Raw genomic sequence first — 20175 nt, 5'->3', positions numbered from 1 at the left:
CTACAATGTTCCATATCACAAATGGAAAGCTGGGTTTGAGTTTGGGGGTAATTGCCCTAAACGTTTAAGAATTTGGGGCCAAAAAGGGGCAAAAAAACAAGCATTTTTCTAGTTTCCAGACAATAACTTGTGTTCAAGTGTATGGATCTCTCTGAAATTGTACTGCAAGGTACCATACCATAAAGGGAAGGCTTAGATTGAGTTTGGGGGTGATGAATCATAAGGGGGTTCAAAAAATTTGGAGGGAAGGATTTTTTTTCCTTTTTTTTTTCTTTTAAAATTTTCCATTTTAAATTGGTTATTTCTGATTTATATGTAAAAGCAAATAATAATGATATGGTTTGAATAGGTCAATTAATAATTTATAAGTTCTTAGACCACATTCATTCTGTGTCAGAAACCTATGCTGTGTCAAATATTTAATCACAATCCAAATTCAGTGTGTATCAAGCTTGAATGTTGTGTCCATACTTTCCCCAACTGTTCAGGGTTCAACCTCTGCGGTCGTATCAAGCTGCACTGCGCCCAGCGGAGCATTTTATTTCACATCTATTCCTTTCTGATTGAGGATAGTTGATATATACGTTAATTGGTAGTACATAATAGACGATCCTTAATTAAAAGAATAGGCACGTAAACACTGAGACTAGACGATCCTTAATTAAAAGAATAGGCACGTAAACACTGAGACTACTATATATAATAATACTATCCTTTAGGCTACCGATGGACCATCCATCTTTTGACGCTCACACACAGTTGATGCCCAATGTAGAAGTTCGGTTCTGTTCATACTATCGTGACAAAATTCAAGAAATTCATATTTTCTGATATCCTCTACTGTAAAATCCCTACCTGCTTAGGAATAACTATGGTCATTACACGTAGATCTGAGAGTACTCGAAGTAACTGAAAGCTAGTTGATTGATTGATTGCTAACTTGATGTCCAGTGGCAAATAGTTATGCATGTTCAGGACAAAAAAATTTTTACAATAAATACAGGTAGCCATTAGGTCCTGTAATAGGGGTCGTCCAGGATGAAGGTTTGAAAATTTGAAAGTGCCATTAGAAAATTAGGAGATAACTGAATTGTATTTTAAGTGTGGCCTTCGTACAACGTAGATTTTACTTTCGCAAATTGAGTTTACCTTGGGACGCGTAGCGGAGCTAGGTAAATGAGGGTTTATTGGATAGGGACGGAAATTTTGCCTTTCAGCAGACCACCTACGGACCCCTCAAAGAGTTGTTGCAAGTGTTCTTAACATGCAAAGAGCGTGGCATTCTCTCTACACCAGCCATCAGTTAACATCCCCTTTCTGACCATACATACAATTCTACCTAATACTCCATTCACTCAGGATGATAGACTAGTGTACAAATTACATTTGATAATTAAAGAATTTTGACGACTTCATGTGCATCTACAGATAGCGTTGTCATCTTTTTTAATACAAAATTTTTTTTTTTTTTTTTTAAAATATGTGTAGGCACGTGCCTAAAGTGCCTAACAGCAGCTACGCCCCTATGCATGTCTGTCTGGCAGATTCATATAACCATGACCGAATTTATGGTTCTTTGGTCAATGCTAAGTTTTCTTGTTTTTTTCATTTTATCAGATATTATAAGCATATGTCTACTTGTTAGTGTATGGAATGACTGCAAGTCGTCATATAAAAATAAGAAGATGTCTGTCTGCCAAGGTTAATATTAATGTGACCTCATTTTCATAGAATATTGATAATATTAAACACCAAAAATGATGAGCAAGACAAGATATACAAATGATCCAAAATTGTCAGTTGCCTACTAGTATTAATTATGTAATAGTAGTTATTGTCATTAAATGATAATGTTTACCCTTTTATGTGTAGGGCAAGAATATTAAAGATAAAAGGAAACTATAAACAAAAGAAATTATCAACAAAAATAGATTTACAGACGTCAACAAAGCCTAAATGGTAAGTCCACTTCTATAAAAGTTATTGCCCTTGAATAATGATTATTATGAAAATAAGATGTGGTATGATAAATGAGAAAATTATCCACCAGAGTTCAATTAAGTGGATGTAAGCAATGCAATTACTTATTAGAGGCCAACAGACCTGTAAATAATGAGAAAACCCATACCCTATACATAATATAGACATCTATAAAAGACACCACAAACAAAATTTGGAACAAAACATCAATTCAAACTTCAAATAAACCAGACTAATTTATAAAAAAAAACAAGTTATGAAAAAACAAATATGACGGACGTGAACCAACATCAACCACTGAACTTTGGACAGGCAAAATATGGCATGGTTGATATAAAGATATGAAGTGGTATGATTGCCATTGAGACTTTTCTCCAATAGAAATCAAATGACATTAAATTTAACAAAATTAGTTCACTGTACAGCCTTCGACAATGAGCAAACCCTATACTGCATAGTAATCTATAAAAGGCCATGAAATAACAAATGTAAAACAATTCAAAAAGGTCATGTTGTCTATCCATGCTAAACATGCTTGGGGGAAACACCACAAAGGCGAAAGCTAAGTGCCTGATTTTTGCACAAAACAAAAAACAAATATGATATATAGCAACAATTGACAACCACTGAATAACAGGCCCCTGACTTGGGACAGCCACTTACAAAATGTGGCATGGTTTAACATATTTGCTGGCACCAAATCCTCCTCTAATTAAGGACAGTGGTGTAAGTGTCAGTTCAATATGAAAATATAAAAACTATAAAATCAGTTGAAAAGGGCTTTTTTCTGCTCTTTGGTCAGGTTAATTTGATACATTCCCATTTTCATTCTCAATTTTATTAACTCATTCGAATGCAACAAAGCAGAAAAACAGCTACCAAAAACACAGACCGGAAGTGGCTGGAAATTTATTCATTCCCTTTAACAAAAAAGACTCAACATACAGATCTATTAGTACTCACAGTTACTGACAGCTAATTCAAAGCAAATATCAACTACTGTAAATTCAGAAATTATTACGATGTTTTTATTTTTGAGAAAATGCGACAAGTTTATTATCGCAATAATTTAATCTCGCATTTTGATTTTTTTTATAGGAAATGAACAGGATATTTCTAAATATCGCAAAAATTTAAATCGCATTTTAATCTAAAATGACAAAATCGCAATAATAAATGCACGCAATAATTTCTGAATTTACAGTAATAAAATAAACATTTTTTGAGCACCCAACCCACCCCTAACCTGGGACAGTGGTTTTAATAACAGCACAACATTTGAACAAACTGTAAACATTTGTTGCAATTGGCTTAACTCAAAAGACTGCAACAAGGCACAAAAAACAACTAATATGAAAACCATAGACACAAAGCACTGAAATAAGAGTTCTTACAATTCTAAATATTCAAATGAAAGTTTTATCAAAATGTACATAAACATGATAAAATAGCCATTTTATTGCTGTATTTCTCTTCATATATAATTTTTGAGTTTTGTGTATTTGTAGGTCAGACATCTTGGTTTTCATGATCATCATTCAACAAGTCAATACTGAACAGAAAACTTAAAGTTGATATTTTCTACATAGTGTGACTTTTTTATTAATTTGAAATGGAATGTGTTTTTTTCCTACATAAGAAAGAGGAAATTTCATCATAATGACTATAAACAAAAAGGAGTCATATCATCATCATCCTAGATGCACAAGAACTTAATCATGTAAATGCAACAACATAATTATCAATTGAAAGAAGGGAGGAATGAAAAAATATATTAGAATTTTGTTGTCCAAATGAACTTGCTTTGTCCACTCATTTAAATCACTCCATCCAATAAAGATGTACGGAGGAAGATTTTTGAAGAACAGATTGCAAAAATGTTTTGTCTAAGAATTGTAGGAATATTCTAGTGGATGAAATAATTTATTTACTTGACTCTTATATAGTGGACTGAATAATTGTACATAGCAAGCTGAAACAAGAAAACTAAAACTTAACAGGAAAAGTATTTATTTTATAAATTTGCAAATATAAACGTAATATTATGAACACCACAAAGGTATAAGATTCAAATTGTTTGCATGTATTGCAATGGAACTATAACAAAGAAAACTTTAACTCATGAAAAGAGTAAACTATTAACTGTGCTTTGTCAATTTATTCAGTCAGAATATGAAATATTTTTTTCAGTTCTATTTTTCATAATAAAACAAACAAGACAAAGATTTCAAATCAATATTTTTTTCTTTTATTAAGACATGTCATAATTTTATTTCAGTTAAAGGATTTTATTTTTTGACTTTAAATAGTATTATACTTTCCAAAATAATAATAATCTTTATTGTCATATAAACAAATTAAAAACATGTTTGTGACAAAATGAAAAAAACCAAAATACACTCATATATATATTATAAACTTTTTACTACCAAACAGAATTCATTGTAACATACACATTATTGTATATTTATAATTTGAATTCAATAGGATTTTATTTTGTCCCATGGGATATTAAATATCCCATGGGATAATTATAGTCCCATGGGATTTTATTTGTCCCATGGGACAACAAATATCCCATGGGACTACAATTATCCCATGGGACCCAAAAAAATCCTATGGGATTTAACCGAAATCCCATGGGATAATGGTCAATCCCATGGGATTTGCATTATCCCATGGGATATTGAAAATCCCATGTTTTTCTAAATCAAATTACAAAATATATATAATAATAACAGCAAAAAAGCAATGAAATTATTGAATCCCATGTTATTCTGCACATTTTGGTTATATACACGACACTGTAGGTCTAAGGAGAGGCGGCGGCGGATTTGCAAATGAGTGTTTTGCAAATTAAAAGTGTCCAGTGTTAATAAACAATAAAAGAAAAAGAAAATACACAGCGCAGCTTCCAACAGGATTACAACAAGAAAATCAATTTTAAAAGTGCGGTCGAATTTTGTGAATTAACCCCATCAACTTAAAGTTTTTTACAATGAATAAACGTATTTTTGGATTATTTAATGATATCAGCTCTGAATATTATTATTCTTTAAAATGAAGCTGTTGTATGTGATGGTATAAAAAAATATTTAAAACAAATCTTTTAAAGTTTTGTGAAAAGAAAGTTTCATTTTATGTATCGAAATGTGTAACAAGTGATCATTATTCAAATCCCCACTGGAAGGCCTCTGACAGACTGAGTGAGCGTAAAATCATTGTTATCGATAGCCAATGACAAAAAAGTTAAAGGTAAATTATTCAGTATTATTACCAACAAAAGTTTTACGGTTGTCTACGCTGTTATGAAAACGATTCTATATACAATTTCCTCTCTAAAATTGTTCATACATTTTGACAGTAATTTCTAAGGAAAAACAAATCAATAATCGTTTTCCATTCAAATTCTAGCTCAAAGATATTTCTCAAAATTTGTGATTTTTTAACAAAAAGTTAGACTTTTTTTTTTAAATGTTCCCCCTTTTTTTAAATAAAAAAATGACAAGGATCTTTCTCAAATAGATATATATGCTTTCCATAATAAATTGTAAATTCTGTCGGCAGAAAATTCAGAAAGACAATCTGATGGACACCAACATTGCTCATTAATTCAAAGTCGCTGGACCATGAACTTGGGGTTGCGGACTCGAAATGGTCAACAAATTAAACGTACTAATTGTAATTCAACGTTATAGAAAACATCATCGTTTATCATAAGTAGTTCCTATCAAAATATCTAAAGCACTAAGAAAACTAAAGTAAAAATGCAATTCTTTTTTTAGAAAACACAAAAAGCGACACATAACCTCATACTAATCCTTAAAGAAAAAAGACGTTTTGGATATACCATGGTCACATTAAGCAGAAAACTTAACATCGAAATTTGGTAATAAATTGAAAGTCACTGGACCATGACCTACTGGGGCATGGCATTGAAATAGTCGTCAAACTAATATGTACTGATAGAATACAACTTTATAGAAAATATCAATGATCTATCAAAAGTAGTTCCTATCAAACTAACTTAAGCAGAAAACTTAAAACATTGAAAATTGCATATTAATTTAAAGTCACTGGACCATGAACCTGGAATAAAGTAAATGAACTTTTAAGACTATTAATAGTTTTCCTTTCAGCCTTTCCAATTTCACGATATAAATGCACGAACCCGATATATGCTTACCTTGCTATGCTTGGACATTTTTCAGATCGTTTTCAAACACGCAATTTTCCGGTTAACGGTTTCAATGATATGGAATTTGCTTTAACATGCAAATAACTATAACAAAAGCATTCTTGTCAAGTTTTACAATGATTGGAGAACAATTACGATATGAAAGATACGGAACTCTGATCTTTTGCACACAAAATGTATCGTTGGACATTACATTTTGCGTGAAAATGGGATAATTAAGTGGTATAATTTTTGGTATTCTGAATTTCGGTTCCTATTTTTCTTTATTTTCATGCCTATTTAACTCAGTTCCATGCCTATTAAACTCAGTTCAACCAAAAATTACTATATTTTATCGAGCTGACCAGTCTACGCATTAATTTTTATGATAATTTATAGCCAAATTGAATTCTTACCAACAACGTGCACAACGTCAAGTAGTTCCTATCAAACTATCTTAAGCGGAAAACTAAACATTGAAAATTGCTTATTAATTGAAAGTCTCCAGACCATGACCTAGAGGACAGGGCCTCGAAATAGTCGTCAAACTGATATGTATTAATACTAATGCAGCTTTATAGAAAATATCATTGATCTATCACAAGTAGTTCCTTTCAAATTGAATTAAGCAGAAAACGTAGCATTGGCAATTGTTTATTAATTTAAAGTCACGGGACAATGACCTAAGGAGACATGGCATCAAAATAGTCGTCAAACTGATATAAACTGATAGTAATGCAACTTTATAGAAAATATTATTGCCTCATCACTAGTAGGTCCTTTCAAACTGACTTAATCAGAAAACTTAACAATTGTTGACGCCACCAACGACGACGACGAGGCCCGAAAAGCAAAACCTATGTTTCGCCTTTCGCGACTTTCGTCGCAGGCGAGACAACAATTATTGATATCAGATGAGACATTCTTGACTTATAAAAACGACACAAACGTGTTGACGGACGGACAGATTTACTGCTTTACGGCGCCACGGGCTAGTCGACATGGTCTAATTGAAAAGCAGACCAATGCATTATGGCACTGAACCATTATAGCCTAACAAAGTATTCCCTAACAAGAAGTGAACCGGAGTGCTTTTTGAGGAAAACTATTGCTGATTTCTCTGTTACGTATCAGTGATGTAGGAGTAGACTGAAGAGGGAGGAGGGGGCAAACTTCTAAAAGTGACCAGCAAAACAAAACCTTTTCATTTTTAATTATAGTCTAATAGTATAGAAATTAGTTAATGTCCTCTCTCATAACCATTTTCTTATTTTTAATAAAAATAAAATCCCAAAAGGTGTACATGTGGCCTGGGGTCGGTGATGTATGAGTAGACTGAAAAGGGGGACAAACTATTAAAAGTGACAAGTTAAACAAAACTTTTCTTTTTTCCTAAAAGCTTTTAGTCTAGAAGTTAGTTAATGTCCTATTTCATAACCATTTTCTTATTTTCAAATAATACAAAATTGTCAGTAAGTGTGGGGATGGAGGCCAAACATAGTTTTGTTTGCCCCGCCCCCACTTTTGAAAGTGTGTTTGTGATTTGGGGTGTTCTCGCTTTTCCCCGGATCCTAGGCCTCTACATATATATACCCCTCCACTTCAAGAAAAAACTAAACAAGCATACGTACAAAAGAACAAAACTAATCAAAGAAACAAATAAAAAACAAAAATATGAACTCAGACAATCATAAATATACATGAGTAAATATGAAATCAACAGAGCAAATGTATGAATCTAAAAATAAAACTTTTTCCTTTTCTTATTAGGAATAAAATGTAATGAAAAATAATGGATTTTGTCTCGTTTTTTATTTTTGAATCCACAAACATTTCAGTTTATTTTCGTGCTGATTGGTGGAGAAAATAATATTCGGGTAGACCCAATGATCGAACACATGACACAATATGTTTTCATTAAGTCGGGATTCTACTAAGTCAAAATTATCTCCTTATTACGCCACCTATTTTTTTTTTTTTATCGTGAAAATGGAATCCATTGTAGGAATGACGCACTATCAATTTAGCTCTTGAAAACTGATAAATTTTCCTACATAGCATCATTACGATCCTTATATGACAGTTGTAATTTAAAAGACAAATGTATCTACTACAAATGTAGCTATTAAATGGGACTATTGTGATAGTCCCATCTATTTAGCATCATTTAATGTACTTTAAGGCCTGGGCGTTTAACGAGAAAGTACAAAATATATTTAAAAAAAACAGTGTAATGAAATATTTCGTGGAAGGGCAGACTAAACATTTTCAGAGGTTGAAGACTTATTACCCTAGATAACAGACACAATTTTTTTTTTGAAGTTATGCACAAAAAAGATCCACAAGTATATTCACTTGACCCATATATTTCATTTTTTTTTTTTGGTACTGTGAATTTTTAATGTTATTATATCTACTTGTAGCCTAAATATATAAAAATAATAAAATCTGAAGCGAGATGATATATCGAATATTTTTGCTTTATACGTTTTCAAGACAAAACAGGACAGAACATAAAAAGATGTACTCGACTTTCTCTTTTCGATGAGGTTATTGCTCTTTCTTTTTTTTATTGTATTCCTAAAAAACTGTTTCCGGGAGCAGAGATGCAAATTAATGCTTTAAAAAGACCAATCTTTCTATAGACTTTTTTCGGCGGAATTTATGCTTATGCTAACAAAAAAATCAACATGTATTTGCACCTACCACAATGGACTGTTTTGTGAAAATTTGTCTTTAATTTAAAAGTTTACAAATATCTGTAAGCTCCATACTATAATTTAAGTATAAACACATATGCAAGATGTATAAAGTCCTTATTTATACATATACATTCAAATTTTAAAGCCCATAGAAACAGATTTCAAATATACCAACTTGACCATTTTTACCTTCCTTAATAAAGAGTTCGATTTATTTTGTTTAATATCAACTGGATATCAGCCTGCGTTATACATTCCAATGTCCATAAAGGGTGATATATTTTTTTACGCTGAAACTGATTTTGCACTATCCCAATTCGACTCGAACAAGTTCATTGAAGATAACCTGTTAATGTACTGTTTTGCTATAACTCTGCTGGTGTCAAAGTCTTACAAAGAATGCAATTGTTCAGAGAATGGTCATTTAGTCATTTAGTCACTCATATAATAACAAATATCATGTTTGTTTACATTTAATTATGTCATTAACACCCAGTTTACCATAAAACCATGCAAAACAGTCCACAAGGGTGTGATGGAAAGTTTGTGTGCTATAACAACATTATGAAATAAGTTCATAAAAAAATTATTTCATCTGGTTCCCATGCCTTTCAGTTAGGATGTGCTGTAATGTACCGGGATCCAGTTGGAGGCAGTATTTTTCTATAAAAATGACCAGTTTCAACACCATGAAACTTATGAATGCGGAAAACAACGAGATAAAGAATGCTGATTTATTGAATAATCAAGTGTTCAAGCTTCAATAACTCATCAGTATATAAATTTACAAGAAACAGTTTGTGGATTATTCCAAGGGAGATAATCCAGTAAAAAAGTATCTTCAGAAAATCATAAAAAGTACATATTTTTAAACTATCCAGCCTTTGGTCCATTAAAAATATAAAGGTAAATCCTTTTGTTTTATTAATTGGAATACTTAATTATGCATTTTAGATAAAAAAAAAAAAAAAAACTTGCTGGGGTCTCATTATAGTACATTCTAGAATTCTACTCGAGAAATGCCTAAATTTACATTTTCTCTCAATAAATCAATGAATTTAGAATAGTAGTCTGGAGATAATTTTTGAAATGTAAGTGTTTATTTTTTAAAAGCAATATAATATTTAACAAAATAAGTCAAAGTTACAATGACCATAGTTCAATTACAATTTATGATGCCATTTGATATTGAATTTCTATTGTACAAAAGGGTCTCATTGTAGTACATTCTAGAATTCTACTCGAGAAATGCCTAAATTTACATTTTCTCTCAATAAATCAATGAATTTAAAGTAGTAGTCTGAAGATAATTTTGGAAATGTAAGTGTTTGTTTTTTAAAAGCAATATAACATTTAACAAAATAAGTCAAAGTAACAATTACCGTAGTTCAATTACAATTTATGATGCCATTTGATATTGAATTTCTATTGTACAAAGGGAGATATCCAGTAAAAATGCATTTTTAAAAATCTTAAAATTACATTTTTTTAAAACTTACCAGCTGTCGGTCTATTAAAAAAATAAAAATATCTCTATTTGGTTATTTTAAGTGACAGAGGTAATAACGCATTTTAGCATATACGATTGGTGGGCTCTTGTTGTAGTACTTTCTAGAATTCTCCTTGAATAATGTCCAAATTTGCAATTTCTCTTCAATTAAGAATCAATGAATTTTAATTTCAATTTGAAGATAATTTAGGAAATGTAAATTTTACTTTTTTTAAAGTATTTTTATACTTAACATTGTAAGTTAAACTAACAATGAAGATAATACAATTACAATAAATGATGCCATAAATATTGATTTTCTATAGTACAAAGGGAGATAATTCAGTAAAAAATGCATTTTAAAAAATCTTTAAAAAGTATCTATTTTTCTTCAAATAAAGCGTTCTGCTCTTGATACATCATAAGTGTTTCGATATTTCCTTTCTTTTCATAAAATAAAATATAAAACAAAGCATACCAAGGTGTAATAAGAGAATGTTTAGACCAAAATAATTGGGTTTTTTTTCTATGATTCTGTTGAAAAATGTCAAAATTTGCAATTTCTGCCAACAAATCAAACAAATTAGAATATTAATCTGTATATCCATGAAGTTTAAAGTGTATTTTTTTAAAAAGAGCAATAGTCTAACAAGGTGTAGTTTCTTAGTTTATTTGGGAAATCTAACAAGCTGACTTTTACATGTACGATGTATGTCGAAACTTTCTGATCGAGACCTTCAAAATATATTTCTGTAAATTCAAAAATTATTGCAATATGAATAACACAACAGATTTTCAATGTACCCCGCCTACAAAATTTTTGAACAGGGCTCATTTTCAACCTTGACCGGTTGTCTGTAGAAAACGACTGCATAAATTTTATCCATTAGATAACGATAATACTAGAAATTTTGCAATCCGGACCGATGCTCGGACGGACAGACGAACGAACAGCATTTATATATTCCCGGCCGCAATGTGATGCTGAGGGGGACAACAAGAACAAATATGGGGTATATGTGAAGGAGACAACATTTCATCTCAGAAGTTAACTATCCGAAAATATACACCCAGAGGTCGCAACACGATCTGCAACAAACTGGGAACCCCACACCATGTAGTTAGCCCTATAACAGGCCTGGAACAGAATGTGACACGACATTAGTTGCATTTTCAATTTTTGTACAATATTCAATTTCAGTATAATTTAAATTTGCTTTTAAAATTAATATCACATTTTTGACGGTCACCATGAATACGCAATAAAATCATTGCAAACATTAAGGTCTGATATCGCAGTATTTCAAATTTTTCTGCATAAAGTCAGAATTCTACCAAATTTTCTAGAATTTATTTACAACTATTTAGAACCGTTTTAGTGAATTAAAACTAATGTCTCCCCTGTAGAAGTCACTCTAGTAAAAAAATGGTCGTTGCAAGTAAGAATATATGGTTAATTCGTGGAAATATGCACTGTTTTCAATATATTTAACAATTTATTAAAAGAGAGGGTAGGGCATGAGGGACAAAATGTATGGTACACTTAATTGGTCTAGTCATGATATATTTATTAGAGTATATGGTTTAGGGTGTGTATCTGAACAGTGTATATAAGGGGCACGAATCCCAGCAAACACATATATGGTGTACTCAAAGGTGTTGTCATGCTGATTGGGAATATATATATGATTTAGAGGTAGGGATATGAACATATTTCAAGCTATTTTACCATCAATGGTTTGTAGGGGACAGGGCATGTCCCCCATGACGAACCAGAAAGGCAATTAAGATTGAATATGGATAAGGGATGGGGTTCTGGACCCTTTTTTTTAGATGAATCTATATATAAACATTATTATATGAGGGGGCGGGGCATGACTCCCAGGGACAAACCCTTATCTGCACTGCAAAGGTATTACCCGAACTGTGGCCTATCAATTGCTTACTACCACTTCATTTTAACTGTGGTGGATAGTCTCATAAGCAATCAGTCCACATCTCTTCATTTTCATATTGACATGGCAAGACAGAATATGTTTGGTTTTAGGGTGACATAGATCAAAGTCATCATCCATGGTACGCGACACATCATATTGAGGTGCTGCACTTATGTGTCAAGTATTAAAAGACTTTGAAAATGGAGAGAAAAAGGTGTGCTCCAGACAAGAAAATGTAAAAAAATCAAATATTTTTACCTTGAGGTCAAGTTTCAAGGACATTTGACGGTTTTAATTTTTATAAGATACACTGTCTTATTGTTATACACCTTCATGCCAAATATCATAGGCCAGTGTCAAAAGATAAGTAAGTTTGCAAGATTAAATACACGGATTATTGTGAAAAAAAACGTGAAAATTACACATTTGTATTCCGTTGCCATGGTAACGGTGTAAAAGACCCCAGCTAAAAAATCATAAAACTTGTAGCACACATGTAAACCTTTATAGAAATATTTAGAACATTGAAAAAATCATATTACTTTAAAAGATTTCATGTCTTTTTGTTGATCTTATCAGCAAGTATCCAAAATATGCCCAAAATGCCGTTTTAGACAGGTCAGCCCCAAAATATAGCTAATCTCAAGCTATAACATTGTGTCAAGTTTCGAAGAACGAATGATGCTTGTTATAAAACTCAATTCAAATACCAGCTAAACATAACCATATCTAGCATATTCAGAGTAACAAAGTTGAGACATTTTTGTGGAAATTTTGGGAAATTAAGTCTTTTCCAGTAGATGGCGCTGCAAAATCTAAAAATAGCCTAAAATCAAATTTTAAAGATAGAATTTTTTTCTCTTGACTTAAAACATATGTGCAAAATTTCATTACATTTGGTTGACATGTCTTGTGGACCCACTAATAAGCCTTTTGCATGGTTCTATCAAAGACTGGGTGTTAAAATATTGAAGAGCAATCTGCCTTTTTTAGTTGATTTTCTAAGAGACTGACGTGTATGTAACAATGTTTTAGATTTTAATGAGAGAAATTTATGTATTACTGAAAAATTATTACACCAGGGTTTTCGATATCACAAACTAGTCAAAACATTTACTAAATTTTATCATCGGTATAAGGACATCATTCGTAAATATAGCTCAACATGCAGACTTCTTACACGTTCAGGTATTTCACATCCAATTTTTTATGGAAATATTCATTATAAAGCACAAAAATGTCAGTATTCACCTCTGAAGCTAACAAAACCTTTAAATAGACTTATTAAGAAGGGATATAGTTACGATACTGTTGTCAGGTCATTAAAGATTGCATATTTTGGCGTTAATATTGATTCACTTATAGGGTCTTTGCATCGGCACTAAACACATTTATTTAAAAACCAGTTGTTGGCATGACACGGGTTATGTTCTTCTCATATATGTTATGATGGTATGATACTAAACCCCTAACGGGAAGGATTGTGCCTGATATTCATATGATGAAGACATAATCTTTCAATCAGTTTTATTGAAGTCTGGAGCTGGCATGTCAGTTAACTGCTAGTAGTCTGTTGTTATTTATGTATTATTGTCATTTTGTTTATTTTCTTTGGTTACATCTTCTGACATCAGACTCGGACTTCTCTTGAACTGAATTTTAATGTGCGTATTTGTTATGCGTTTACTTTTCTACATTGGCTAGAGGTATAGGGGGAGGGTTGAGATCTCATAAACATGTTTAACCCCGCCGCATTTTTGCGCCTGTCCCAAGTCAGGAGCCTCTAGCCTTTGTTAGTCTTGTATTATTTTTAATTTTAGTTTCTTATGTACAATTTGGAGTTTAGTATGGCGTTCATTATCACTGAACTAGTATATATATTTGTTTAGGGGCCAGCTGAAGGACGCCTCTTGGTGCGGGAATTTCTCGCTACATTGAAGACCTGTTGGTGACCTTCTGCTGTTGTCTGTTCTATGGTCGGGTTGTTGTCTCTTTGACACATTCCCCATTTCCATTCTCAATTTTATGATCATAATTTTGATCGAACCATTTTGACAGACAATTTTATTTTTTTTTAAATTTAACCTTAGGCTTATGATTAAAAAAAATATTAATTATTGACCATGCACGTGTCTTCTCGATTAGATTTATTCACAATCCCATACAAGATCTTTCACGATCCTAACACAAAACTTGACCAACGTAAGTTATTTTTTCACGATCATTTTCTCGATATACCGAATGACAGCTGTGTATATCTGAGTAACGATAAAATAACGCTTTACATAGGCAAAATTATATGTTCACAATGTACATTTGTAACTTAGCAACAATTTCATTTATATTGAAATATGATCCACCTTTTGCCCTTTACTCGTGACAAACTCTGCAGCATTCTTCAAACGACAATATCGAATTTTTATTTCATGGACTTAATGCACGTCAACGGATACAACAAGTTATCAATCAGGTATGTAAAAACGACACAGATGGTACAGTCAAACAGTTAATAAAACACTAAATCGTCTTACAAAAAGTAAATTATTTGAATAATCCATCACACATTGTAAATTTGTCGTACTTAACTGCCTTATTCGAATTGGTATAAATGCACATAACGACAATATAGCTGAATCTGAAGGCACTTCGGACATAGGGATGATTTTTTTGTGGAATATTTCAATCGTTTGTTGTTTATTATTTCATATTATACATGGCGAAATATTTACGTCTGTATATAAACTGTCAATTTTGGCAAATGAAGAAGGGAAGTTACTTCGGGCATTTAAAAAATACATTGCGACACAAATCAGAGATCAGAGATCAATATCATTAGAACTTCAAAGGTAGGAAATATTGTTTGACAACAGTTTTGTCATTTTTTAATTCAAAAATACTTTTAAATTTACTTTTTATTTTTTTTACGTTTTACATGTTGTTCATTGAAAGCATCCATCATCATTTGTTAAAACTTTGTTAACTGTCACCTGCTGTTTATAGATTGTCTTGTCAATATACAAAGGTATTATGTAATTATGGGTTTACATAAGTGTACAAGATACTGAACGTGCAGTTACTTTTTTAAAAAATAAAAGAAGTTGCCTTTATCGCAGCAAGACTTTTATAAAGTGCTTTAGAATGTTCATAATGGATTTCTTAGTCTCTTGAAGTATATCACGTACAGTTATCTTGCTTAGGCATAATTCAAATGACTTGAACACCGTTTTTGAATTTATGAAATGTCTTCAACTACGTCACTAATTTGGTCTCCCTACTGTTTTGATTCGGGCAAATAATAAATCTAATGTAGAATAAAAATCGCGTATGACGTAATTATTTATAAGCCTGATTCCTTTTTTGAATCCCGCCTACGAGAGCATTATGTTTTCCATTCTGTCTGCGCGTCCGTTCGTCAGTCCCGTTTTTTTCTGTTATCACTTGGCGTCCGTCGTCGTCCGTCTCCGTTGTCCGTTTACCTTTACAAAAATCTTCTCCTTTTAAACTATTGGGCCAAATCTAGTTAAATAAATATGTCCAATAACAACCGCCAACCAACATGGCCGACATGGCTTAAAATAAAACATAGGAGTAAAATGCAAGTTTTGCCTATTATCTTGAAAACCGCTATGAATAAAGAAAATCTGACATTAGCAGAAATGTTCAAATGTTCAGATCTAACTACTATCCATCAAGTACATAAAAACCTGGGACAGTGGTGAAACAGAACATAAGAACAAACTATGAAAATCAGTTGAAAAGGGCTTAACTCATCAGATCGATACAAAAGCACAAAAAAAGCTAACAAAAACACAAAAGACACAAAATATAGATCTAAGAGTACTCGCATTTACTGTCATTCATTGTCCAAAGCCCATAACAACATAAAAATCATGTTTCTAATACTAAAATATCAATAAGTATACATCCAGCATCAAATGGATTAAGTATTCAATGTTGAAGGTTGTCCATTGTTGAAGATGCACAAAGACCTAGGTGAGCGACACACGCTCTACAGAGCCTCTAGTTAAAATTCAGTTATCAAGTTTAAAAGAATTACTATTTCCTACAAAATATCAATTTTGAATCCATCAATCTGACTTAATTCTCACACGATTCCATTTCCACTACATTGATATTAAGTAGATTCTATGATAATACTAGTATATATAGCTCATTGGACAAACGTCGAATTTCAGAGATCTGTATTTTTCAAGAAAATGAAACCTCTTGCAACTTCGACATCATAATTTTCTTTGTGAGTTAGTATTATGTCTAAAATTAAATGCTCATTTTCGACATATAATATATGTTTGGTTTTCATTGATAGCGAACAAGCTTCTGTGTATGACTCTTGATATTGTTGTTGTAACCGTATTATATTGGCAGGATCATAATAAGACAAAAAATAAATGTGTCTCAGTGCCAGGTATTCAGACAGGAACTTTAATACTGTTGTTTTGGTAAATATCATTAATTGGTCCATAATAACTTTGTTGTTGAGTACAACTAAATGAAACATTATATTTTACGGTCCTCCCAGTTGAAAACATTGAACTTGTAAAATTTAACCTTTGAAGTGGACAGGTTACGTTGTTGTTGTTGCTGTTTTTTGTGTGTGTTTATTTGATTTTATCGCCTGAACATCAAGTAAAGGAAAGCAAACAGTCAAGCTTAAATGTGAAAAATCGTTATGATATAAGAAGGAAACTAACATTAGGGTGTCTATAAGTCCTATATTTTCACATTATTGTTCCATTTAGAATTGAGAATGGAAACGGGGAATGTGTCAAAGAGACAACAACTCGACCAAAGAGCCGAAAACAGCTCAAGGCCACCAATGGCTCTTCAACACAGCGAAAAAATCCCGCACCCAGAGGCGGGCTTTAGGCCACAGACCACAATTAATTTCTCTATTAGTTCTTTATAACTTTTTGTCTCATTGAAAAAATGCACCGATTCTTTTTGTCTAATCGTTTGTGTGTGTAATGTATAGTACTAGTCCAAACACATATCCAAAATTCAGAAAAATCGCTCCCCAATATCTTACAAATTTAGCCAATACACATCCATACACCTATGGACAAGTCAAGAGATGTTCCGAAAACTGTAAATATTACCTTTTTGCACTTATCCTAATCACTCTTTCCATATCAAAATCAGTTAAAATACAACATCCAAAAATTTATTTCACCTCTCTTCTTTCATTTCCATCCCATAAAAACTAAGAAATGAATGAGAAAGGCAAAGAAAAAAAAATGAAGAAAAAATACACTTTAATTAAAGGGAACTACATTCGTGTTATTAATTGTGGTCTTGGGCCTTTAGCTGGCCCTTAAACAAAAATGTATACTGTTTCAGAGAAAATGAACGTCACACTAAATTCCGAAACATATAAATGAACCAAAATTTAAAAAAACAAACAAGACTAATAAAGGCCAGAAGTTCCTGACTTCGGACAGGCGCTGTGAGATCTCAACCCTTGAATATTTAGGCACATTGATATTAAAAGCAGAAAATAGAAAACAACAAATAACAAATAGCAAATTAATTTTAAAAAGAAAATCAAACTGAAATAATAAAAAATATCCTTCGATGTCATATGTTATAGTAATAGGGTGTCTATGTATGGCTTTCCTTTTTCATTTACTTCAAAATAACATACAGTTAAAGGGAAAGAATACAGTACATTTCTATGTCTGAATAGATATAAGAAGATGTGGTATGAGTGCCAATGAGACAACTCTCCATCCAAGTCAAAATTTAATAAAAGTAAACCATTATAGGTCAAAGTACGGTCTTCAACACGGAGCCTTGGCTCACACCGAACAGCAAGCTATAAAGGGCCCCAAAAATTACTAGTGTAAAACCATTCAAATGGGAAAACCAACGGTCTAATCTATATAAAAAACGAGAAACGAGAAACACTTATGAACCACATCAACAAACGACAACTACTGAACATCAGATTCCTGACTTAGGACAGGTGCAAACAATTGCAGCGGGTTTAAACGTTTTAATGGTACAAAACATTCACCCTTATCTGAAACAATAGTGTAACATCACAACATAGAAAAACACACTATAAAATATCAATTGAAATGGCTTAACTCAATCAAAAGACATATTAACACCAATAAACATACGCTGAACAAATAAATTTGATCTATGATACAATGTAAATACAAAATAAATAAACTAAGGGAAGAATAATTAAAGTAACATGTTATACCGCTGTGAAATGTCAAACAATTTAAGAAAAAACAATATGCTTGAACGAAAATATCAGCCATTTGCAATTACTTTAAACACAGGTAAATGAAAATAATTTTGTTGTTAGGTATACGTGTACAGTTCAAATGGAGAAAGGAAATATTTTTACAAAATAGATAATATTGATGTTCATAGTGCGAAGAAGTGAAAATTTATAGTAATACCAAACACTTACCAAATCTGGTATATAGACCAGATATAACTGAAGCATATATACAATGTCACTCCCGGTGAATTAGGATAGCTTCCGGTTACCTGTACCGAGGTTGTGCATTTGGGATTCTTTCTTTTACCACAAGAAAAAATACTTTTGTATAAATTATATTTGAATTAGTTTCATCAGAAAGTTATGAATTTTCTTTATACTGATTCTGAAAAGGATAGCTTAAAAACATTTAGTCATTTACATAACGGGAATATAAGTTAGTTCAGATATATGAAAGTCACTTAAGGTGTCATATTAAGATTGCATTTTTTTACTCTTATTACAAATGTTGATGATTAAATTAAGTAACTTGCACATGTTGTAAACACAATAATTGCAAAATAATCAGCATACTTTCATGTACTCAAGATTACTTCCTGTTGTATTTTCCAAAGTCACACTTTTACTATTTCCTGCAAAAGACCCCATTGTGCTTAAACACGTATTCAAACTAAACAATAAATATAAAAATAAGAAGATGTGGTATGATTGCCAATGAGACAACTCGCCATCAGAGACCAAATGACGTAGCAGTTCACAACTACAGGTCACCCTACAGCCCCGAAATGACAAATGTAAAACAATATACAACAACAAACGACAACCACTGAATTACAGGCTCCTAACTTGGGACAGGCACAGATAGAACATGGCAGGGTTAAACATGTTTGATTGCGCCAAACCCTAGCCTATCATGTCACAGTGGTGAACAGAACGGCATGAGAAAAACTATCAGCATCAGTTGATACAAAGCAAAAAAAAAACAAAAACAAAAACAAAAACAAAAACACTAACACAAAAGACATTAAGTACAGATCTGAGATTTGTTAGTACTCGCAGTTATTTAAAGCTAGTTCAAAGTCAATAACTACTAATAAAAAAAATCATTATCTTCAACTAAAATATCAGTACACATCCAAAAGCATAGTGAAAAGACGACATAACCAGTTCAACTTTAATCTTGGAATTATCAACTTTAATCTTGGAATTATCAACATTTATCTTGGAATTATCAACTTTAATCTTGGAATTATCAAATTTAATCTTGGAATTATCCAACATTAATCTTGGAATTATCAACTTTAATCTAGGAATTATCAAACATTAATCTTGAAATTATCAACATTAATCTTGGAATTATTAACTTTAATCTTGGAATTATCAACTTTAATCTTGGAATTTCCAACTTTCATCTTGGAATTTCCAACTTTAATCTTGGAATTATCAACATTAATCTTGAAATTATCAACATTAAACTTATAAATTCCAACTTTAATCTTCCGACACCGATTTTTCCGACTTTCATTAACCGAGGGAATCTCTGAATTGAGAGCATCGTGAATTTTGGCTCACTAGACTTTCGCCTTAGCCAAACAGGGCACTTCAGTTTGATGTGCTTTACTTTACTTTTTGTT

At 31.8% G+C, this 20175-nt stretch overlaps 1 protein-coding gene and 1 long non-coding RNA gene across 2 annotated transcripts in view; both read left to right on the top strand.

Moving 5' to 3' along the window:
- The first annotated feature begins 1428 nt into the window (after window positions 1-1428).
- LOC127726098 (uncharacterized) lies at window positions 1429-4122 on the top strand. The gene is made up of 2 exons (XR_007993328.1): window positions 1429-1959; window positions 3489-4122. It is a non-coding gene; the product is annotated as an uncharacterized LOC127726098 (long non-coding RNA).
- A 10764-nt stretch (window positions 4123-14886) lies between these two features.
- LOC127726088 (prolyl 4-hydroxylase subunit alpha-1-like) overlaps window positions 14887-20175 on the top strand; it is a 134545-nt gene continuing 129256 nt past the window's right edge. The window contains exon 1 of the mRNA XM_052233423.1: window positions 14887-15131. Within this exon, the coding sequence (XP_052089383.1) occupies window positions 14944-15131 (188 nt within the window). The 5' untranslated portion in view covers window positions 14887-14943. The remainder of the gene's footprint in view (window positions 15132-20175) is intronic.

The sequence above is a fragment of the Mytilus californianus genome, unplaced genomic scaffold (assembly GCF_021869535.1).
Source record: "Mytilus californianus isolate M0D057914Y unplaced genomic scaffold, xbMytCali1.0.p SCAF_16, whole genome shotgun sequence".
Classification (NCBI taxonomy): Eukaryota; Metazoa; Mollusca; class Bivalvia; order Mytilida; family Mytilidae; genus Mytilus; species Mytilus californianus.
This window is presented reverse-complemented; position numbering and strand designations above follow the sequence as displayed.